The 24,651-nt window shown below is 45.2% G+C and overlaps 1 protein-coding gene across 3 annotated transcripts; it reads left to right on the top strand.

Annotated features, from left to right (window-relative positions):
• Window positions 1–4,167: 4,167 nt before the first annotated feature.
• On the top strand, window positions 4,168–23,322 carry RTBDN (retbindin). Of its 3 annotated transcripts, none has more exons than XM_053296994.1 (6): window positions 4,168–4,807; window positions 12,729–12,896; window positions 14,862–14,946; window positions 15,966–16,094; window positions 17,586–17,694; window positions 21,160–23,322. In XM_053296994.1, the coding sequence occupies exons 2-6, from the start codon at window positions 12,731–12,733 to the stop codon at window positions 21,460–21,462; spliced, it is 792 nt and encodes a 263-aa protein (XP_053152969.1). In that variant the 5' UTR covers window positions 4,168–4,807; window positions 12,729–12,730; the 3' UTR covers window positions 21,463–23,322. The 3 variants fall into 3 exon arrangements, with proteins under 3 accessions (XP_053152969.1, XP_053152968.1, XP_053152967.1); XM_053296993.1 differs by having other exon boundaries at window positions 4,171–4,807; window positions 12,725–12,896; XM_053296992.1 differs by lacking the exon at window positions 4,168–4,807 and adding an exon at window positions 12,562–12,600 and having other exon boundaries at window positions 12,725–12,896.
• The last annotated feature ends 1,329 nt before the right edge of the window (window positions 23,323–24,651 follow it).

Consider the following 24,651-nt stretch of genomic DNA (forward strand, 5'->3'; position numbering starts at 1 on the left):
GAAAAATCCACAACAAACAGCAAGTGCCGCCTTTGTAAAGAAGCAGATGAAACAGTGGACCACCTGATCAGCTGTTGTAAAAAGATCGCACAGACTGACTACAAACAAAGGCATGACAAGGTAGCAGGGATGATACACTGGAACATCTGCAAAAAATACAAGCTACCTGTAGCCAAAAATTGGTGGGACCATAAAATTGAAAAAGTGGTCGAAAATGAAGATGTAAAAATATTATGGGACTTCTGACTACAAACAGACAAACATCTCCCACACAATACACCAGATATCACTGTAGTCGAGAAGAAAGAAAAACAAGTGAAAATAATCGACATAGCAATACCAGGGGATAGCAGAATAGAAAAAAAAGAAATAGAAAAAATCACCAAATACAAAGATCTACAAATTGAAATTGAAAGGCTGTGGCAGAAAAAGACCAAAATAATCCCAGTGGTAATTGGCGCCCTGGGTGCAGTTCCAAAAGACCTTGAAGAGCACCTCAACACCATAGGGGCCACAGAAATCACCATCAGCCAATTACAAAAAGCAGCTTTACTGGGAACAGCCTATATTCTGCGGCGATATCTATAACCTTTGACAATAAAATTCTGGCATCCCAGGTCCTTGGGAAGGACTCGATGTCTGGATAAAACAAACCAGTCAATAACACCTGTCTGACTGTGTAAACAAGAAATAATAATAAATTCTATTTCTATACCACCCTTCCAAAAATGGCTCAGGGCGGTTTACACAGAGAAATCAACAAATAAACAAATAAGATGGAACCCTGTCCCCAAAGGGCTCACATTCTAAAAATGAAACATAAGATAAACACCAGCAACAGTCACTGGAAGTACTGTGCTGGAGGTGGACAGGGCCAGTTACTCTCCCCCTGCTAAATAAAGAGAATCACCACGGTAAAAGGTGCCTCTTTGCCCAGTTAGCAGGGGTGAAATTGTCTTAGGTGGAACTGGAGCACCCATTAAAACCTCCAGCCACTACATGATGACCTTCAACTACACATGATAAGCCGACTCCACACCCACTACCCACCGCCCCAAGGCTGAAGAGGATACATGAGTTAATTTTGCTTCCCATTAGTCCCTTCTGCTACTAGACAAATGGAATCTCTGCCCTTTTATCTGCGCAGTTGAACAATGCAATAAGAAACCATTGCACTATATGCAATTGTTATTTTTAGAAAGCTGCTTGCTTTGGCTTAAGGCAGGTTTTGCACATGGCATGGAAGATGGAACAATCTGCCCTCTTTCTTTCTTTCTTTCTTTCTTTCTTTCTTTTCTTTCTTTCTCTTTCTTTTCCTTCCTTCCTTCCTTCCTTCCTTGAGCCCAGATAAATACATTCCAAGTCCATCTCACCCTCTATTGGAACACACTGGCTTTTTCTTTCTTCCCTTTTTGTTTTTAACATTATTTCATATTTAATTACATGTTAAGTCACCCCTAACCTTTTTTTTTTTTGCCCTAGAGACGCCAGCTTCAACAGCCTGACAACACAACTTGGCTGCCAAGTTATGATGCTCAGTAAGTCCTAACAGTGGGGAAATGACTTGATTATCAAGCCAGAGGTTGCTGGTTCGAATCCCCACTGGTAAGTTTCCCAGACTATGGGAAACACCTATATCGGGCAACAGTGATATAGGAAAATGCTGAAAGGCATCATCTCGTATTGCATGGGAGAAGCCAATGGTAAATTATTATTATTATTACCATTTTATATCCCGCTCTTCCTCCAAGGAGCCCAGAGCAGTGTACTACATACTTAAGTTTCTCCTCACAACAACCCTGTGAAGTAGGTTAGGTTGAGAGAGAGGTGACTGGCCCAGAGTCACCCAGCTAGTATCATGGCTGAATGGGGATTTGAACTCGGGTCTCCCCAGTCCTAGTTCAGCACTCTAACCACTACACCATGCTGGCTCTAAACCCCTCCTGTATTCTACCAAAGACAACCACAGGGCTCTGTGGTCTCCAGGAGTCGACATTGACTCCATGGCACACTTTACCTTTACCTAAGTCCTAACACAGTTGTGAATCATTGCCCTAGACAGTTCATAAAAGATAGAGACTCACTTTCTCCTACTTCCTGGTGCTTTCATCATTGGATAATTGAAAAGAGCCCATGATGAGATCACCTAGAAGTGGGATTCCAGCCCACAATAAGAGCAAACCACAAGACCTGGATTGCCATACTTTTATCCACAGGAGTTGGGAATGTGCATGAGATCTATAGAGCTTTCTTGTACCCAGACTCACCAGCATTCTGCAACCTAATGTCAGGTGTTAAAGCTAGAGCAAGTGAAGTACTGACAGTATAAGAATAAGAAAAGAAGCATATGATTTGAAGCATAGAAGAAAGGAATTGCTGGGCTTTGGTCTGGCTTTCCTGCTGGTTTGAGACCTGCATCTTTCATTTTAGGAAATAATCACCAATCTTCGCCAGGAGGCTCTCACCAAGGGGTAAATTAAAGAATTGTCACAAGCTGTGGAGAGGAGTTTAATGCAGAGAGAGTAACATAAAGATTATTTTATTGTATTTATTTCCCTTCCACTGAAAGTGAGTAGCAGTAGACACAGGCACACCAAATCATAAAAATCTTTTAAATCTAAAGCATAACTAACCTTATGGAATTAATTGCCCCAAGATGATGTTATGGCTTTTAAAAATATTAGATCACTTCAGGAAGAAAATATATAAATGGCTGTGGAGCGAATGGAACATCCCTATCAAAGGACAGTATACCCCCCTGCTTAGCAGATTATTATTTATTATTATTATTATTATTATTAATTTTACATTTATATCCCGCTCTTCCTCCAAGGAGCCCAGAGCGGTGTACTACATACTTGAGTTTCTCTTTCCCAACAACCCTGTGAAGTAGGTTGGGCTGAGAGAGAAGTGACTGGCCCAGAGTCACCCAGCTAGTTTCATGGCTGAATGGGGATTTGAACTCGGGTCTCCCCGGTCCTAGTCCAGCACTCTAACCACTACACCACCATGGCCTCCACCTGAGATGCCAGGATGAGGCCTGGGTCCAGGAGTACTCCCAAGCTGTGCACCTGCTCCTTTTGGGGGAGTGTAACCTCATCCAGCACAGGGAGATCTAACTCATCCCTCAGATTCTGAGCCCCCACAATGAGCACCTCCGTCTTGCTTGGATTCAGCTTCAATTTGTTCCCCCTCATCCAGCACATTACTGCCTGTAGGCAGGCATTTAGAGAATGAGTGCCATTTCCTGAAGATGAAAAGGAGAAGTAGATTTTGGTGTCATCAGCATACTGATAACACCCAGCACCAAATCTCCTGATGACCTCACCCAGCGGTTTCATGTAGATATTAAAAAGCATTGGTGACAGAATGGAGCCCTGGGGGAATCCATCCCTCCAGGCGCTGGAAATGCGAGTAACTACGCGGGGATGGCTAGGCTGGCAGCAGCTGCCTCTGTGCAGCACCAAGGGGATCCAGTCCTTTGGCTTCCCATTCAGGGGGATCCAGTTGACTTCCCATTCAGAGAAACTAACTTGAGCAGCAAGGAGAGTGTTCACGGCCTTGAAACACAGTGGGGAGAATGGCACCAACATACTTCGGCTAGGGAACAGACTTGTTAGTGTGAAAATACCAGCAACTCTGTTTCTAAAGCTGCTCCTCCTTTAAAAATGGAATCATTCCAAATGACCTCATAACGTAGGTTTACCTGAGCTTGACATGCTATCTGTTTATTAGGAAACTAGGCAGGGGCAGTGACCAGAGCAGCGGCCACTGATATGGGCATACCCCATCTGTAGGCCTGCCTCTTCTCTCTTCTTATTGATGTATTTTATATACCACCTCACTCCAAGGGTTCTGGGCAGTTCACGAAAATAAAACACAAGAAATAAAACTATTAAAAACAGCAATTTAAAATTTTAGAACATTCAGAAATTTCAAGAGAATGTCTTCTTGGCTATGAACCACACTGCCCAGATGCTGGGAGTAAACCGCATTGGATGACTGCCTCTATCCCGCCCAGTTTGTGAGCCTCCCAGGGGCATCTGAGTGTCGGCTGTTGGAGACAGCAAGACGGATGTGGGGGGGGCTTGTTCCAGCGGGCTCATTATTCCATAGAGAAAGTCGCCACCTGCTCGCGTTACGCGGGAACTCTGCTGTGCTACATACGGGGAGGGGCGGCAGAGGGGGGGGTCTTTAGCACAATAATTCGTGCAAGTCTGACCATTGTGAACCACGCCGGAATGACATCCTGACTGCCGCCACCTCCGGGACTAGAGCCTAACGAGGCGGGCGCCCGGCGCAGCTTAGCACTGCTGGATATTGGCCTTTCTTTGCCTGGGCAGCTCCTACGGTAGCACCGCCACTAGGCGCAATATACACGTGAAAGAGCAGCCGGCCGTTTGCAAGTGAAGCGGCAGTAATAAAGGCACCCCGAAGCTGCTGCCTGCCTGCCTCGTCGGTTGCAGCTTAGAAGAGCATCCACTCGGCGCGCTCGCTCGCGCTCCCTTCTTCGCCAGCAGACGCGCGAGGGCTGGCGAGCGCCTTGCGCGGCTCTTGGGCAGAGGAGGGGGAGGGATTGACTGTGCATTGCTGCTGCAGCAACGCTCAGACGCTCCTCCAGTCCTCCTATAGGGGGAACGTGGAGTGGAGACAGCCGCGGCAACAGCGCACGTACCCCAGATTCCCCCTGGTCAGAGATCGAGGCTCGCTGGGCTGAAGCTACAGACAAGGCGAGCGAGAGAGGAGGACACCGCCAAGGAAGTCATCGCCCTGCAAAGCTCCCGCGTTGCAGCCTCGTCGGGTTCAGGTAGGTGAGCGTCGTCGCAAGCCCTGATGATGTGCAGTCGCAGAGCTGCGTTTTTTCCAGCCTGGAGCCGGGATGCTGCTCCCAAGCAGTAGGGTTACAAAAGGGTCAGAGACAGTTGCTTGCCCCTCTTAATACGCGTCATCCTCCAGCCAAAACAAAGCGATGGGGCACCGCCATCCAAGCCTCAGGACGTCGAGGGGTGAAACCCAGGCTTCTTGGGACGCAGTATAGTCCTGAGCACTTGCTGTGGGGTAGTTCACCTTCAACGCTCTTTAATTGTCCCACTCCCACCACTACCTGCAGTCAGAGCGCTAAAGCGTGGATCTTCGCCCCAGTGGTCCCCGCCAGGCTTTTAATACAGGTTTATGGTTGTTATTCTAATTTTATCCATCCTTCTGAACTGAGCATAGAATGATGTTGCGTGTTGTTCCGAATTAATTATTCTGGATTAAAGAGATGTGCTTTTGTGTATTAGCCATCGTTGGAGAGATTGCGCGAGGTGGAATATTAGGAACTCCTGTTTTGGTATTATCCGGTGGGCATTAGGAGGTGAGGAAGTGTAGTATATTCGATTAGTTCCACTATTTTGCTTTGACTAAGCCTTAGGTGGGCACATTTTATGTTGTGGGAGAGAGAATAATCCTGTAGGATTCACTCTTCATATTTACAGACTGGTATGCGAAGGGGCCATTAATGAGTACATGATTTCTCTCTCATTCAGCAGAGATAAACCACAAGTATTTGTAATGTGTATTATTTGACATTCCAAAACATATTCCAAAAATTGTTTAACATTCCAGAACATCCCAGAAACATCAAAAAAACAAACAAACTGAGTGGAAGACATCATCCTAGAAGAGGCATTCTTCTTTCTTCCTCACATGAATAAATCCAAAAGCCACAGTCTGGTAATACCTGTATTAGGACCAGCCAAAATGATGCAAAGTCAGAAGCAGTAATTTAGCTGGTCCTAATAAAGGCTTTGTTATATTTTATTTATTTATTTAGGCCATTTGTATATAACCCAAAACTTATGTCTCTGGGCAATTTACAACAAAACGTACAAATTAAAACAGAATTAGAAATATTAAAACATTAAAATAATTAAAATTTAACACAATGTTAAACTATTAAAAACTGCAAATCTAATGAAAAGCCTGGGTGAACAAATTTATACTAACAGCCTTTTTAAAAGTTGTTGGAGATGGGAAGGCGGTAGCGATGACCCCAGTAGCCCCCAGAGGAGCCCCCAGAGAAGCCCCCAGAGAAGCCGGTGGCAACTACAGATGAATCTCTCCTGATGATCTCAATGGGTGGTGGGGTTCATGGCAAAGAAGATGTTCTCTTAAACAGTAGGATCAGACTATTGTTTAGGATTTGTTTCTAGGACCAATTACCTATTACCTTTTTTACTTAAAGGAATGTCTCTTCTAATATGGTGCTTAGTGCAACATGAGTGTGCCTTGTCTGAAAACAAAGCAAGTATGGCTTTCTTCCAAATGATGATTTTTGTTCATATGCAAATATATGAAGATTTAAGTAAAAATACTAAGACTTCTTTAATTGGGTGACAGCCCTATTATAAACTGAATTCTAATGTGTGACCTAGTCAGTGAGTGTTTATTTTTATCTTCCTACTGTGCAATCAGTCCATCTGTTTTCAGAGTAAACTTATGTTAACTGAACCCATCAAAACTCTTCTCAGTTGTTCTAAGAAAAGGCACAGCAAGAGGCAGAGAAGAGAGAAATGCTTCTGCAAAGATTTGAATAAAGGGAGGAGATGAAGGAGGATTGTAGAGAGGATGAGCTCCTAATATACCTGCAGTGTTGAGTTTTGACCATTAACCCTCTCCTAATCCAGACTCTCGTAAAACACACTGCTGCCTGCACCCCGCCAACTACCCAGCGCTTAGGATAACAACCATACTGGTGACTTATCTGAACCATTAATGATCTGAACCATTGTGTTGGACACCACATCCCAAGATAAGCAAGAACAGATGTTTGGTCCCAAGTAATAAGATACACAAAGTGATTTATTTTACTGGACCAAGATTTCTTAGTGTAAAGAGTGTGCAATCTATCAAGTAACAAAGACCTTTGCATTTATTTCACCTATGTGCATACTCTTAAATCAATCAGCTCATTAAAGAATTCACACTCTTTGCACCCTGTCTCTTGACCATGTTTAGTTTGGGCCACTGAACATTGAAAATGAGCGTTTGCCAGGACACACACAAGTAGAGAGCTGTGGCTCCCTGATGCATGCACTCGTATAATGCATGTCATTTGAAAAAGGAATTGCTGCATGCACACATTATACTTTTCATGCATACAGGTAAATTATATGAGTGTGCCCTTGTGAAACTGTCCTGATACAACAGGCAACGGGAACAAGAGGGCTAAAGCGGGGAAGCGTCAATCTATCCTCTCACAAAAGCTCGCTATAATGTTGTGTGAAAGGGAAATGATGGTTCTGCACTACCATTAGGCTGGTAGTGCTAATCAGTCATTGCTTTATTGCTTGCATTTTTCTGCTGGAAGCAGAAAAGCAGAGACTAGTTAGCACCACAAAGAAGCCTATCTGGAAGTGCCCATAGTTGATTTATTCTGCTCTATTGACTATCATCATCACCCAGAGTAATATTGACAAAGAGGAGGGAGCATGGCAATTGCCTGAGACCGGAAGCCAGCTTCTTTGAGGCCTGTCTCTAATCTTCCCTGGCGAGGAGCCTGGAAGTATTTTCCAGGCTCTAAGCCAGGGAGTAAGTAGAATGGATCAGAAGGAGGTCACCAGAGAGTCACCATTCAATGTTAGTTAAGAAAAGAGAGAACTAAGATTAGGTGTGACCTTTAAGCCCCAAGGATTGGAGAATATACTCCACCTAGCACCAAACTGGGCTGCGGGTTCTAGAACAGAAAGGAGGAGCTTGAGAAAGATGGGAGCTTTGGACCAATAGACACAGCACTGACATGGGCCTGAAAGAACCAGGTTCAGTTCTATGATTTGCTAGGAGGCTCTTGTGTCTCAGCATCATCAGTCTAATTTCCTCATCTATAAAAGATAATGGTGATTTTGTTGTAATTTGTGATTGTTTAGCAAAGCACCAAGAGGAAGTTGCCCACTCCAGTTACGACGTAATGCAGAGCCCGATTGTTGCAGTTAGTCAAGAACAAGCATGGAGATTGTCGTGCAGTTGTATAAAATAAATAGGATTTATTCAGTTAAGTACATTTGAGATAGGAAAGACCTGTCCTAACTATGAGTTACATAGTGAAGCTCTTCTCACGATCGATGAGAAGAGCTTCTTCTGGGTCTCCCCACAAACGATCAAAAGGCAGTCCTGGGTGGCTGAATCGGCCGCCCACACGACTGCCAGCTCTGTTACGGAGCTGGCAGGCGCTCCGGGGATTGGGGGCTGCACGGCCCCCAGAAGTTCCAGGATGCCCCACGTGAGTGCATGGGGCATCCTGGAGAGACCCCCAAGCCTGGGAGGGTGCAAGCAGCCTCCCAGTCAGGGGTCTACTTGTGTCCACACGCTGCGACGACACACAAGCAACCAAATGAGGTTAACAGAGCGCTCGCTCCGTTAACCTCATTTAAGGGGAGGGGGAATTAGATGGGCTAGCCGCCTTGGGAGCACTGGGCTTGCTTGCGAGCCCGGCGGTTCCCACGACCACTGGAAAGCGGGACAAGCTTCCTTAGCCCGCTTTCCAGTGATTGTGGGAATAGCCTCAGTGAATAGGACAGGAGGGAGAGAGATGCTCCCATCTGCTCTCCAAAGAGAAAGGAAGTAGAACTGACTCACTAAAGGAAATACCTGAGGAGTCAAGGCAGGGGTCATAGAGGCAAAGCAGGGATAGGTAAGAGGACCCTCACTAACTCCCTCTACTCCCAGTGCCCCTAGTGGTCATTAGGATAGTTGGTGTGAAAGGTTGATGGACTGGAACTCCATCTCCAACAGATGTTCCCCATCAGGCTGCTCTAAGGATAAATGAATAAATATTGCAGAGCACTTAGCACATCAAAAGTACTGTTAATTTATATTTTATGGACTAAGGATAATCAGACAGTCTTTCAGCTGAGAGCAGAATGGGGGCTGTAAAAGACAAGTTACAAAGAAAGAATTATGTTCTGGAGGGGTAGCCCTGTTGATCTGTAGCAGCAAAAGCAGCAAAGAATCTTGTGGTTCCTTAAAGATGCACACATTTATTGTAGCATAAACTTTCATGGACTGCAGCTCATTTCATCAGCTGCATAAAGTGTTATCCTCTGTGTGCTTCTATGTACACACATGAGTATAGAGGGGAAATGGGGAGAGTGAACTAAAGTTTAAAGGTATACTTCACGAAGTCTCCTCTCTGGGATGCTTAAAGACCTGGATTGTGGTCATGAGTGTTACTTTCAGTGCAACTGTAATCCCAGCCTTTCATATGGACTAGCAGAACATTACTGATGCATTTGAGTGGAGGAGTCGTCCATGAGGCTGTTTGTTAATGAAGCCCTTCCTTTCCTGGTTGCACTGCTAGCATTACAAGTTCTGCTCCCATGGGATCCTTTCAGAAAAGTTAACATCCTGCAGTTCAGCTACTTGGAAGAGGGAGAGGCAGATAGATTCAATGCCACCTCTCCCTTTCCCACCAAACCGCTGATTGGTGGGATTTTTAGCTGCATTGCCTGCCTGTGCCATGATTAATTTTGTAGAATGGTCCCTTGCCCCACCACTTTTCTACAGTAACTTTATAACATTTGTTTTTGTGCTAAAGTAAAGACTTTCATTTGCAAAATAAAACAAGTTTTAAATCTTCCTTTCCTTTTTTGCACACGTGTACACACACACACACATACACACACCTTGGATTGCTGTGGATGACAAGTAACATTATTTATTTATTTATTTATTAAAATTTTCTTATATATCACCTCCTCCAAGTACTCTAGGCGGTGAACAACAATACCAATAACATTAATTTTATTAGTATTACCATTAATTATTAATTAATAAATAATATTTATTAGTAGTAATATTAGTATTATTAAAGGGCAAATGCCTGGCAAAACAGGTGGGTCTTAAGAAGGGCCTTAAAAGCAGCCAGGGAGGGGGCTGAACGAATCTGGGGAGAAGAGTGTTCCAAAGAAGAGGGGCGGCCACAGAGAAGGCCCTCCTATGGGCCCAGGCACCACGCACTACACCAGGGCCCGGGATACTAAGGAGGGCCAGCTGAGAAGACCTCACAGGTCGGGCTACAGTTCAGGGATCCTTGAAAAGGGTGATTCCTTGGGTTGGGAATGTATTCCCTCAGAAAAGGGAGCAGGAATAAATTGCATGCAGTTGGGCATCAGCATTATTCTCTCATAATGGATGCGCTGGTGGGGCCACTCCATGTGGGGAAAGTTGAATGTGTTACAAAGATGGCCCCCTCTTCACTGCTGTTGAATCTGAAGAACGGCTGTAACTTTTTGAATATTAACATGTATTAATTAAAAGACACTGGTCATGTGGGATTTAAGAAGAAAGGAAATGGGAGCTACTATGACTGTGCATTGGTTGGGTAATTTGATTCAGAATACTGCATGCAGATTTGGGAAGAGAGAGCTAAGCAAATAACAGAGCCATGTGACTTGGATGGGTCTGACCCGCCCCCATAAATGTTAAGGTTAAATTGTCTGTAGGGATTCCCCATCCTTCAGTGTGTACCTGGTGAAAATACAGATGGCTCAGACCAGCAGCATTCAGGAGTTATTTATTTATTTATATTTATGTCTCACTCTTCCTCCAAGGAGCTCAAGGTTATTTTTATCTTCACAACAGTCCTGTAAGGTAAATTAGGCTGAGAGTTAAGTATCCGGCCAAAAGTTACTTAACTCTCTAAGCTTCCTGGTTGAATGGGGATTTGAACCTTGGCCACCCCAGTTCTAGTCTGACACTCTAACTACTGCACCATGCTGACTGTATTGGTTGGCCCAAAGCTGGTTTTGAAAGGAAGGCAGGACTTGTGGTTAAAGTTCATTTGACAGTCTATATCCCAAGCCCCAAGGTGACTCTTTCTCCAGGGAACAGGTGATCTAGGCCAGGGATTCTCAAAATTGGGTCCCCAGATGTTATTGGACTTCAACTCCCATAATTCCCAACCAAAGGCCACTGGGGCTGGGGATTATGGGAGTTGAAGTCAAATAACATCTGGGGACCCAACATTGAGAATCCCTGATCTAGACCTGCACGTCCCTGGCTCATATTGTTGCAAATTAGGCCACTTCTTTGACATTAGACACAGCAAAGAAAAGGATGGGGTCACCTTGCCCTGAAAGTACTTGCTGTGGTGAGCTGTTGCCCTCTGGCACACTTTGCTCAAAGCCACATCTCAAAGGCAGCAGTGAGCATGGATCAGTATATTTCACTCTGCAGTATTTCCTTCTTGGAAAGTAATCCAATATCTGCTCTTTGCCCTGCCAGGACACAAACCTCAGGGAATCATTGCACCTACAACTCACAGAGGGAATTGAGGCCTCCCTTTCCCATAGTTCTTTAAGTGGGTCTCATTCCCTTTAGTATCTGCAATACTCAAACTATAAGACCTATGGAAAGATTTGGTGGGTGTGGGGACTTCTGCTGGAAGTCATTATGGAGAGAGCATCTAGGATGTAACAGGAGGAAGCTGGAAACCAGGACTATCGGATTCGGTGTGCAGCCATTAGAATCCCTTCTATGTTTTTGCTCTTTCACAGTCTCTCCCTAGTACCATGCAATTTCCAAGCATATCAGAATGGCTTGCAAATTTTAATTGAAACTCATGCCTCCCTGTAGATGAGGCTCTCAGAAGATGACTGACACACAGGCAGACTTGCTTGCCCAAGGCAGTGAGCCCTGGCAGACAGCCAGGCTGGCTCAGCAGTGCTTATATAGGATACTTTGGCATCATTCAGCCTATAACTTCCTGGGTGGCCTAATATCCCCTTGTCTTTCATCTACCTCTGGCTGTATTAAGTTGCTACCCATAGGGTAAGAGATAAATGAAACAGGCAAAATGTTACAACTTTATTGGACTAATTTGTTTGGAGATTTAGGAGCATGCAAGCTTTTGAACTACATAGAATTCTTCATCAAGTGTAACAAAAATTTCCAGTTCATTATAAAGTAGCAGCACAAGAGATATGTGAAAATCCACTGTTTTAGCTGTGGTTTTAACAGTGGCTTGATATGGAGGGATTAGTTGATGAATATGCCTTTTGTTTATGTTTATAAATGTTGAATACGTTGAATATGTTTATCTCCATGCTTTTTAATGACATGGAGATAAACATTATCACCTGCTAATTGCTGCAGGTTGAGCCACTGTTAAAGATACAGTTGCAGAGATCAACTGAAAATTTGGCAGCCCTAGAATACAAATCTTGCCTGCTGGCAGGCCCATTCTCAGAGATCAGTCCCAGTTATATATGGAGATTCTTTGCTTACTGATTGGTACATTCTTATGTAATGAGCATGGATCAATGATATAGTGTTTCTGAGTGGTTCAGCTCATTTTTTAAAAAAATTAAGCCTTTCTGGGTTCTTTAATCAAGGAAGAGTATTACTGCTGGCGTTCCCCAGGCCAGCAGGTCCAAAGCTGGGAGTGAAGAGTTGCCTGCTACTGGCATGCCTTGAGTTACCTGGGGAGAGTAAACAGCAGCTGCAGTGGTTTTTTTTACTCTGAAATCAAACAATGGACAAAGGGTACAACTCGACAGTGGCTTATCAAGAGAGAGGAGAAATTGGGGAGTTGCTGGAATGGGATGGAGATCAAAGCATGAAGTACGCAGGGATGTGGGGCGGGGAGGATTCCATCTTGTTTAATCTGGCTGATGTGCCTGGAAGACGGAGGAGGCGCTAGTCTATCCTGACTGATTTGGTAACTTCTTTTCTCTCTTCTCCTCAGGTAGCCATGAGTGGCAGCAGCAACACTCTCTGGATATTGAGTATGGCTTGGGCACTGACCGTGCTCTGGGCAGGTGCTAAGGGCATGGAGGGTCACTGCCTGCCTGGAGGAAAACACAAAGCCAGTCCAAGCCCAGAAGGCCAGCTGGGTGTCTGCCAGCTTTATGCAGAGAGTGAGTATTCGTGGGGGACATGAAAGCAGCAAGGGGAATGAGAAGGCTTGAAGAGAAGGAGCAGGCAAATGGGGGAGCAAAAGATTTTCTTCTTCTTCAAAGAAGAGGCGTGGTGTTGGTTTTTAGGGTTAAAATGATTTTCTGGACATTTATTTAACGTATTTATTTATTGCATTTCTATACCGCCTAGTATAGAAATCTCGAGGTGGTGTACAGATTACCATTTCCATTGGTTTTTGAGGAACTAGCTCCAAAGTTGCCTGGGAGCTACATAGAACTTAGAAAGCTGCCTCTACTACTGAGTCAAATCACTAGTCCATCCAGCTCAGTATTGTCAACTCTGACTGGCAGCAACTCTCCAGGGCTACAGAGAGGGTTTTATTCTCAGCCCTTCCTGGAGATGCCAGGGGTTGAATGGGAGACCTTGCAACGCTAATACTCTACTACTGAGCTACAGTATCTGGCTGCCATTCTGATCAGATTTAAAATACAATTGCTTCTCAGGAAGTAACGTGCCTTAAATGTGACAACAGGATTACGCATTTATAATGCAATTGATGCTACAATATTGAATATGCTTCCTTCATATTCCTTCAAGTGCGCATAGGATCAGCCCTAGCATTTGAGGAGTTTGCATCCATAATCCTTTATGGGCTAGGAACGTTTTCCTTGGGTTTCCGCTACTAATGTCCAATACAATATATAGTGCAATATATAGGTCCCAGGTGCTTCTACTTTACAAGCAGGCAAAGCAAACTTGAATGATCCAGCAGACACGACCCCGTTTCCTGCCTGTCTTGGGCTGCGCTGCATCACTCAGTGAGGCTGTTTAAACCATCACGTTACAAGAAGCGTTGTGCGCTGCAGGACTGCAACTTGCAGTTATTCATCATGGAATGTCCATTATTGAGTCTAGTGCCTTTCCTTTTTGTTTGTTAGATTTATATCCCACTCTTTCTGACTGCCTCAGAGCAGCTTACAGCATTGTTTAAAATTAATAATCCTGTCCCCAAAGGCTTCTCTATTTTGTAAACAACTTTTTAAAAAAATTTAAAAGGATGGGGGGGATCGTTGTTGTCAGACAGGAGAGTCCAGGAAGTATTTGGTCCTCCTCCTCAAGCTGATGGAGGGGCCTTGCTGCTTGCCTCGCCCTCTGCTGCAGCCTGACGGGAATGGCAGTAGAGAAGGACTTGGTCTGTACATTTTACAAACAAAACTTTGTTTGCGCTGACCTCTTGTTCTTTCGCAACTACTAAGCAGAGGATTGCAGTGTAAATACAATTCATAGCTGCATGTCAAACCTTTATATTAAAAAAAGATAGCTGTACTGGCCAAGCAAAAATATTGACTGATAGGTACTGTAGCTGCAATCACATTGTTCTAACGTGTTTGAAGTTAATAAAGTCTATTAAATATTGGGGGATATTTATTCTTAGTGCATAATTAGATTGGGAGCCCTTTAGGGACAGGGAGCCATCTTATTTACGTTTTCTTCCCCCCCCCACCATGTAAACCACTTTGAGAATTTTGTTGAAGAGTGGTATATAAACACCAGTAGTAATATAGGGGGAAATAACTGTTCTTACTCATTATTTGTCACATTGTCCCAAGAGACCAAAACGACATTAATGGCTCTTTTAAAACCCTTTCATTTCTTTCTCCTTTTATATTCTTTCTCCTTTTATACCTCTTCTTTTTGTGTCGTCATAAGTTTCTAGGAGGAATCTTTTCAAAACTGTAGAGCCCCTAGCATACTAGGTGTAAGGGAGAGTGAGAGAACGGGAATACAGGGTTCTAACAACCAGTCCTCAGTTGGCTAGCAAGTAGGCTTCCCTGGGATTTACTCTCTATGAGACCTGCAGCCCTTGGATCAGTCAAGGTAATGAGTCAGGTGCCCAAATGCAAATGGTTCATATCAATCCAGATGAATGGAAATGTTGACAGAAGGGTTCTTTGTTGCCACAGATGCCTGCTGCTCATCAGAAGTCACCCAAGACCTTTCCAAAGCCAATGACATCTACTGGAACCGCTGTGGGAGCCTCAGCAGAAGGTCAGGCCCACCCTCCATCCTCGGAGAAGGAATAAGCCAGTTAGATTTGTCTTCACTTGTGGCCCCTTTCTCAAATGACAGTATAGGGTTGGTTCAGACGATGCAATTAGAAAGGGGACGTGATGAGAAGGGGACTCACTCAGATGTCCCAGCTGCAGATGTCCTGATGCCTTCTTGGTACGTCCCTTTAGTGTGTGTGTGTGTGTGTGTGTGTGTGTGTGTGTGTGTGTGTGTGTGTGTGTGTCCCCAGAGGGATCATTCAGATTAACAGCCCCCACCCCACCCCCTGCAATAAAGGAATGTACTGGAAGGACATTGGGGCATCTGCAAAGGATATCATATTGGGTGTCCTCCCTGTGTGTCTCCTTTCTAATTACATGGGTAAGGACTGTACATCCGAACCAGCTCATAGTTTTCCCAGGAGCCCTACCAAAGGTGAGGGCTTAATTATGCAGCTCCCTGGGTTAGTCTTGGTGGTTGCCAAACAACCCGGGATGGGGGGGGAAGGTGCTCTTCAGACTCACCAAATGCTTCTCCCCTCCTGTATTCACTGTTCTACACTCACTCTCAAGACTTCCGCCACCTATTAAGATCTTCAGGGGAGGTTCATCTGAGGGTGCCACCAGCTCGTCTGGTGGCATGTCAAAGGCATGCCTTTTCTGTGGTTGCCCCAGGACTATAGAATGCACTTCCTGCTGAGATTACAGCTGCTCCATCCCTGTTGGCTTTTAGAAAACAACTGAAGACACATCTCTTCAGCCAAGCTTTTTCGTTACTTAGTGTGTTTTTATGGATATTTTAAATCTGGTTTTGTATGTTTTAACTGTTAAATTTTTGGTTGGTTTTATTTTTGGTTGATTTTATGCTGTAAACCACCTAGGGACTTCAGTAGTGGTCAGTATACAAATTTATTTAAACAAACAAACAAATAAGACTGCCTTAGTATCTGGGTGGGTCCTGGCCTACCTTTAGGAGTCCTCTGCCATCTTGATGGCAAAGTGTTTCCCTCTCCCTTGCAGATGTGAGGAGCACTTGCAGCAGCTGGAGTGTTTCTACCTCTGCTCCCCGATTGCTGCCCAGTGGCCCCATCCTCAGAGACCTACAGCTGTGCGGGCCGTGCCACTCTGCGAGAGTTTCTGTAACCAATGGTGAGCTCTTTCTCCTTGTCTGGAGGGATGCTTCATAGGGGATGTGAAGGAATAGGGAAAGAACCCCATCCCCTTGGGGGAGCAAGACAGAAGATGGTCAGGAAATCACCATTTCCTATTTAGATGAGTTAAGGTACTGAAATGTAGGTCCAGTAATCCTGTGCACACTTACTTGGGATTGTGCCTCATTACTCAGAAATAAGAAATGGGACTTGCTTCAGAGTAATTGTGCATAGTGTAAAACAAAATGCTATGTTAAGACGTGAAATATACATGATTTTTTCTGACTGCTCAAGAGTTTCTCTCTAACCTCTGAAGTACCAACATTTCCCCCATCAGTTCAGTACACTATGATTGGAGAAGTTGTACGTATGCAGTGACTGTTTCCCTTTGTACAGAGCTCATTCTGTTTTGGAGTATGGCCATAAAAACATCAGAGATGGAAAGGCTTACCTGAGTGCAGGCATTCAACTGGATATCGAGGGGGTACATACACTTGTTGGAGGGCATTCTCCTCTCATATATGCCACCCTGTCTCATACAGACCTACCTTCATTCTTCTGGCACAAAGCATTGGAGGGGATAGGAAGACTAAATGGAGGCACTGATCTTGGTAATGATAGTGGGGAAATATGCAGAGAGATGGAGAAAGTACACAACTTTTTCTTGATTGTGCTTAAGGCCTAGCCATTTGGGAAGCTGATGAAGTTTAAAAGAATGAGTGGGGTGGGGTGCCCGTCCAGACATTAAAAGATTCCTGTACCTTTAAGAACTTTAAGATCCATCGATTTATTTATTATTTCTTTGTGTAAACCGCCCTGAGCCATTTTTGGAAGGGTGGTATAGAAATCGAATAAAATAATAATAATAATAATAATAATAATAATAATAATAATAATAATAATAATACACAAGATAATTTTTTGCACATGATATTTTGTCATGTGAAGATTCTTTCTTCACTGGAAAAAAAAAAGTAACTGGAAGAGCTACCTGATTATATTCTACTTTCCAAGCAACCATTAAAGATACAGGAATTTTTCAGGCCCAAATTACATGTTGAATACAAATGCATATAAAGGTAGCCATTTTGAACAGAAAAAGCTGCTTTTGGTCGGTGCAGTGAGAGAATAAGTACTTGTTTCCTTGCCTGCTGGTTCAATGGTCCAAATTGCCCCAACCTGAAGTGGGGGGAAAGTTAAATGTGCCCTTTCTGATGTTTCTCAGCCCATGATTGCACCCACAGGAAACAACTTACCTGGTTCTATATGGGCTGCTTGCTGACAGAAGTATTTGTGTGTAATGTGTAGTTTGGGTCTCAAAATCTAGTCCTGGTAACTGTAGGGAAGGAAATGAAGGACAGAAATAGTATGCAGTTACTGTTTTTGACCAGAAATAGTCTAGCATCATAAGTCACGAGTTTTTGCATTTGCCAGTAGGAATCTAGCAGCCCAGCATCGTCCTCACCTTCCCATCTTATCCTCCCCTCAGGTATGAGGCTTGCAAGGAAGACCTAACCTGTGCTCGGAACTGGCTTACTGATTGGCGATGGGGGCCTGATGGGAACAACTGCAGTCAGGATTGTATCTCGTATGGCCAGGTGAGGATACCAAAAGTGACAGCTGACCAATGGAGGGGTGTGCTACCTCCTTGGTTTCAGGCTGAGATGTAGCTCTGAGGCACATGAACCAGCAAAAATTACTTATATACTGCTTGTCAACAATACTCTTGAAGCACTTTACATAGAAAAAAAATAGTAAGAAGAAAATGGTTTTCTGACCCCAAAGGGTTCATAATCTAAAATGAAAAAACAGTTAGATACTAGCAACAGCCACCGAAGATGCTATGCTGGGATTGAAAGGGACGGCTGCTAGGGATGTGTGCATGAACTGCGGTCCAAGTGGAGACAGGGAGCTTTAAGAAAGAGGAGAGCAAGTCCATACCTGCTCTCCACCACCCCACGCAGCTTCCTGCAGGGGGTACACGTCTCAACAACCCACACGCAGCGTCAGCATGCACATGGCATCCATGCATGCACAGGCACCATTTGTATGGTCAGCAACACCATACTTTCTGCTGGGGCAGCGCATGTCCCAATGGCACACACATGGCATCTGCACATGTGCATGGTCAACATCCAAACTGTGCCCACACATGCGTGGATGCCATGTGCGTGCTGGCACTGTGCAGGGATTCATGGGATGTATGCCACCCCAGCAGGAAGCTGCATGGGATGGCAGAGAGCAGGTAAAGACCTGCTCTCCTCTTTCTTAAAGCTCCCAGTCCCCACTACTGAACTGTGCTTGGGCCGCGGATAATGCACATCCCTAACACTTGCTCTCTCCCTGCTAAATACAAGAGAGCCACCACTTCAAAAGCACAGTCCAGGATCTTAATAGTTGCCTCTACTGGTTTTGTGGGCAACCATGTTTAGGAGGAGCAATTATCTGAAGATCAGGGGACACGGAACAAGAGTGAAAAATTTTCCCAAGAGGCACGAACAATAATCCAAGTGGCCCAAACCTATTAAACAGCCTAATCCTGATGTGAGTCAGACTCGTGGCTCACCTAGCTCAGCACTGCCTAGGTTTTCCAGGGTTCCCAGACAGGGTCCACCTCCACACACCCCGTCCCCAGGTCTTCCTAGAGATTGAGCCTGGGAACCTCTGCATGCAAGTGCTGCTGAGTTATGCAATACATGGTGTGAAAGGGCCTTGTTCACCTCTGGTGCTTTTTCTCTCAACCAGTTGAGCAACCTTATAGAAAAGCCCCAGGTGGTGTGTGTGTGTGTGTGGTTTGTTTGTTTTTAACAGAACATGGCATTATAGAGGGAACAACCCACAAGAAGCTGGGTGGAGGGGGACAATGGTCATAGTGGAACCCCGTTCAGTTTGCTGCCCTAACATATACATTGCAAAGGGCAAATATGCCCCATGGCTGTAGAACCCCATTGCGGTTTCTGTTTTCAGCAGGGGCGTAACTATAATAGGGCAAGGGGAGACAGTTGTCTGGGGGCCCACTGCCTTGCCCCCCCCACAGGCACGTCACATGACTGACTCCCCCAGCCACGCACCGCCTGGGCTTCCATTCATCCTCCGAAATTGATGTGAGTGTTAAGACCTGGAGCTACCAGAACAGCATGTCTTTCTCTAGTACCATTAAATGACTTGCAGCGTCCACAATTTACAAAAACTTTTAAAAAATAATTTAGGATGATGTTCTATTGTGGCACATAGGGAGACAGAGATAGACAGATAGATATAAATTTTACTGTGCTTTTTGTTACCACTATTTAGCCTCATTTAAGATTTCTTTACTTCCTGAGCTTAGCTTTGCGGGGGGGGGGCATTTTAAAATCTTATCTCTGGGCCCACTCCAACCTTGCTACGCCCCTGGTTTTCAGTGTTATGTCTGCCTTTATTCTGAGTGTTAGGCAGTTTCAAGAATTTAGACTCTTGATCTGTGGAGCCTCAACTGACCTCCTGTCTTAGAAAACAAAACCAGCTGCAGTCCAAGAGGTAGCATAGTACATTGCCTCCAGTTATCAAGGGAGATGGAGATCTCTCATAACATGTTAACTCCTCCTGACAGGCTTCGGCCACCAGAGGCAAAGCTAAATCCTGCTGAACGCTGGTGGCCTTGCACTGAGACAGTCAGCTGCACCTTGAGGCAGGCAGCATAGTTAGCGTCCCAGAAAAGCTGTTGGGCAGAGAGCAACAGCAAAAGGGAGCTTGTCGGAAGATCTGGACAGTAGGTGATTGACAGTGTCAGTACCATTTGACTCCTCCCCCAATATTCCTCCACCATGAGACGGGGATTCAGGGGCATCCAGTGACCTTTTGTTTGTGGGCCTCCATTTAAAACAAAACAAAACACGCTCCCACCTCTTTCCTTACACCAGGGCTTGTAAACTATTTATAAAAGAAACCATGTGTCATAATCGCCCCACTGAAAAATGTCAGCTGTTCTCTATGGCAGTGGCTGGCGCCCCTGGGCAGCTGGTTGGACCACAGCACCCTGGAAGGGTTCGCCCCTGGTGTAGGAAGAGATGCTGCCCTAGCACAGGGGGCTGGAAGATTGAGCCTGGCTACTAGTTTATCCCCTCCATCCCCCTCCCCACCTGCCAGTTTGAGGAGATTAGTTTAGAGAACCAGAGCCAATAAACAAGGTGATGTAGCCTTTCTCCCTCTCCCTCTCCCTGCCACGTTCTTTGATTTGCGGGTGGGAAGAGCCTCAAGCCTCCATCCCATAACTGTGAAGTTGCCCCTACTGGAAATTTCTGACTGTGGACATCACTTGGCCCCTGAATGGTGCTATTGGTGGGTTTTTTCCTGCCATACTGCAGTTGGTATGGAGAGCTGTTCATACCTTCAAGACAATCTCCTGTTTTCCCAGTTGTGAATAGCCTAAGTTTACAGGCTAGCAGCCCCTGGATAGAACTGCCCCATTTGCAGGGACTGCTAGAATATGGTGCTAAAGGGCCCCCATGTTATGTAATCAATCAACATGGACAGACCATGCAAGTTTGCATGCACTTGTTTAATTGTGTGCCATTCAGTTGGGGGACAGAGGAATGTTGATGTGGATACTACTGGCCCAAAGGAGGGGAGAGGCGGCTGGGGATGATGATAAGCTGGGTGGAGTTCCTAGCAATCATCTTGACCTGTTCTGTCAGTCACTAACTGTTATGATAATTGTACTGGAATGAATACAAAATGCCTTTACACTGCTGCTTTTTAATCCCACCAACTATTTATCTAGAAAATGATTTGGAATGTGTTTTGAATTGCAGTTTTCTGTAACTAGATCCTCAGTGAACTTGCTATGAAAATGTTTTTAAGAGTGTCTCTCTCTCATTCTCTGTGAAATGGCTGGTGTGGGGAAAGCAGTCATCCTCCAGGTTCAGTAAAAGACATGAGGACCAACAAGGCCAAGTAGACTTGAATACCTCTCCACCCCTTCTCACCCCTAAAGTGGTTCCTCCCCAGCCAACATAGAGCTGAATCAGAGCAATTTTCCCTAGGGAAGTCTTTATACTCATAACTTACACTTTCTCTTTCCCCAGATGTACAGGGATGGGAAGGAGCTCTGCAAGACCATCTGGGACGACTCTTTCACAGTAAGCAAGGATCCCTGTGAGTGCCTGACACTGACCACCTCCGACCCACCCTTTTCAGCCTATTCCCATCTTGTAGATAGTGACAGCATTGAGGAACCCGACACTACCAAGGAGCGTCGCAAAAGAGAAGGCCGCATTGGCCCTAGGGGGCTCTGCACAGGCCACCCGCTAATTCAACGCCTGAGAAGGAACATGCAGAAGCGTTCAGTCTTCATGGAAGATGCAGAAGGGAGTGGGAGTGGGTTCTGATCCCACACAGCCACCTTTCCAGGGGAAAATAACCCCCTCCCCTGTGATTGCCTGGGGCTTGTGTGTGTGTGTGTGTGTGTGGTGGGTGGGGGGTAATCACTTGTGATCTATGCAAATCCATCACATCCCATGTTACCAGCTTCTTGCCATCTTGTATAGCTCTCTGCAATTTGCTCACAGCATAGGAAACAGATCTGGCATCATAGCAGGGCTCTGAGTCCCATGCCTTAGAAGTAGAGCTTACCCTAACAGGGCACCTTAATCTCCCATAAACCCACCTGTGGCCAGTGTATTCTCCAGGTTTGTACAGCTGGAAAGACAGAGGAAGACAGTAGTTTAACTGGTAATGTCTTCACTCCCAACACCCTGCCTTCCCTTCTAACTAGTGCTTCTCTAAGTCCCTTTAATTGCTGGCCCTACTTGTCCTTAATCAGATTCCTCTCTATTGCGGAAAGGGAGTGGAGATGGTAGGCTCTGGTAAAGGAGATTGCTAGAAGCTGCATGGACTGAGGAGGGAAATAGGTGAAATAATCCACACTGAAAAGGTGTTGAGCCCTACTGTTCTAGCTATAATTAGGGATGTGCACGGAACTGGTTCGGAGGCCCTTTATGGGCCTCCAAACCGGTTCGAAAGACCTGTGGTTCGGCCAGTTCAGGGGTGGAGGAGATAACTTTAAGGACTCGGGAGGGTGCTCTTACATCCCCGCCATGTTTCCCCCACCGGCGTGGTTATCAAAGACAGTCCCACTGGAGCAGCAGCATACCTCCTTGCCGCCCTGGTACGCTGCAGACCAGAAGCGGCTGTGGCACGTGCGCACTTTGCAACGTGCACACAAGCGAGTGTGACATGCGCATGCGCAGTGGCCACTACTGGTCTGTGACGTACCGGGGTGGCAAGGAGGTATGCTGCTGCCCCAGCGGGACTGTTTTTGAGAACCACGCTGGTGGCCGGGGACACGCCGGGGTGGTGGTGGTGAAGAGCACCCTCCCCAGTCCTTCAAGTTATCCCCCCTGTACCTTTGAACCGGCAGTTGCTGGTTCCATACACATCCCTAGCCACTATTGCCTGTAGGACTGAGCTAAAATGAAGATCCTTCACTGGTTGAGCTCAATATGAATACTATAAGCAATCGCAAAACCACTAGCCAGTCGCTGGGGTTAGAGAGCTCCATGGGTGACTTGCACCCATACAGGCACAGGCCAGACCAGCTGCAGTTACTAGGGGACCAATAGTCTACTAGAGGACTACTTGGTTCCCTAATAAGAAGGTGTAGGGCGTGAGCTGTCCTATTAATTATTACTTTTAATAGTAATAGGGCGTGAGCTGCCCTGAGATTGGCTTATGCCTGGTAGTAGCTGTAGTTTTTATGCAGCCAAAAACATGGGGGAAAGGGGGAATACATGCAATCGGTGTGAATAGACTTGGGCTGATTATAACTACAGAATAATAATGCAAATGTGTCAGCAAAAAATAAAGTGTCAAGTATTCTATATGGGATGCATAACATGCAGTGAAAAGTGGTCAGTGCCATGCAGTTTATCCGAACAGAACAGGAGGCTGTAGTCCAAAAGAAAAAGTATTCTCGTGGGGGCAAGGGGAGAGCCCCAAGCGCCCTTCCTATATGCAACAGTCCATGAACTTTGCCAAATCAACCCTTGTGTAGACTTGCATATAAGTACTGTGTATAAATTCCTTTTGGAATAGCCTCTATCCAAAATAGACCCATCCTGCTTTATCAGTCACCCTCTTGTGTTCTTGCTTATTCACCCTTAGTTGTGTTTGCTGCAAATGACACATTGAGCCAATTCATCAACCTATCAATACTTTAGGGGTGGGGGAAATAAATATATATACACATCTGTGTGATGCATGTGTGTCTGTGTCAGAAATCAGTGGATAGGAATGGACTGTTCTATAAGCTGGCTCATTAGCAAAAAGTGCATAGGCTATTGGCCAGAATGGCAAACCAAACTTAGGCAAAATGATGAGGAAAGGGGGACAGCTTTAAGAACATAAGAACAGCCCTGCTGGATCAGGCCCAAGGCCCATCTAGTCCAGTATCCTGTTTCACACAGTGGCCCACCAGATGCCTCAGGGAAGCCAACAGGCAAGAGCTGTGCAGTCTCTTATTAGAGACCATTTCTTATTTACAGGCAAACCTCACCATACACGGCCCCGACATCTGTGGTTCTGTATATCTGTGGCTGGGCAATTGACGCCCAACCTCAGCATATGTGGAAAAAAGGGGTTAAATTTCACATATCCATGGTGTCAGGGTGCCAACCACCATTTTGGAAAAAGGAGCCATTTTGTGGCTAATTTTAAAAAAACTTTTTTTCTGTGAGAACTCACGGAAAAATGGCAGGGTACTGGGCAGGGCACTTAATTTTGATTATTTACACCATTTCTCATCCTTTTTCGCAGCCTCAGGAATTTAACCTCCCCTGATGCCCAATGTGGTTTCGTTACTTGCAGAAATCTGCGGGAATGGAACCCCCGTAGATAACAGGGTCTGCCTGTCTAATACATTATGCTGTTAGAAGTATTTTTTGCAAGATCTCATACTGAGTATTTGTGACCATTAGGAACCAGTAGCTTGATTTCTCCGAAACAAGAGGCTTTCCGTCATTGCTCCACACACTTGACTCCCATTTGTCCATCCTAACCCTCCTTTGCTCTGGACTGTATCGCAAGAGTACCCAACAAACTTGTTATGCTGAACAGACAACTTTCTAATTCTGCTAAATGTTGCTACAGCAAAAGTGATGCGGCCTCTAGCTAAAGGGCAAGGAAGGGAGTCCAACGTTGGACAGACAAATAATGAAGATGGGATAACTAATGGAGGAGCAGGGAAGGGAGGGGAAGGCAAGGCTTTGTTATGAAAGCAGATCCTGAGAAAGTTCTTGGAGAAAAAGGAAAGTAGCTTGACAGACAAGACAGAAAGATACTGTGTTAGGCACAGAGGAGGAGACAGAGTCAATAGTGGAGGAGTGTGTGCAAAACTTAGGAATGAGGGGGGTGGAGCAGAAGGAGAGTCAACAAAGAGATAAAGTTGGGACAGAAAGAGAGCTTTAAAAGCAAGAGTTAGAGAAGTTACATATAGACTCTCCCCCATAGACGCAGCTTCATCTCATTGTTGAGCAACAGTAATAATGCTTCGCACTTCAACAGGGCTTTAGATGGTTCAG

The sequence above is a fragment of the Hemicordylus capensis genome, chromosome 2 (assembly GCF_027244095.1).
Source record: "Hemicordylus capensis ecotype Gifberg chromosome 2, rHemCap1.1.pri, whole genome shotgun sequence".
NCBI classification, from domain to species: domain Eukaryota; kingdom Metazoa; phylum Chordata; class Lepidosauria; order Squamata; family Cordylidae; genus Hemicordylus; species Hemicordylus capensis.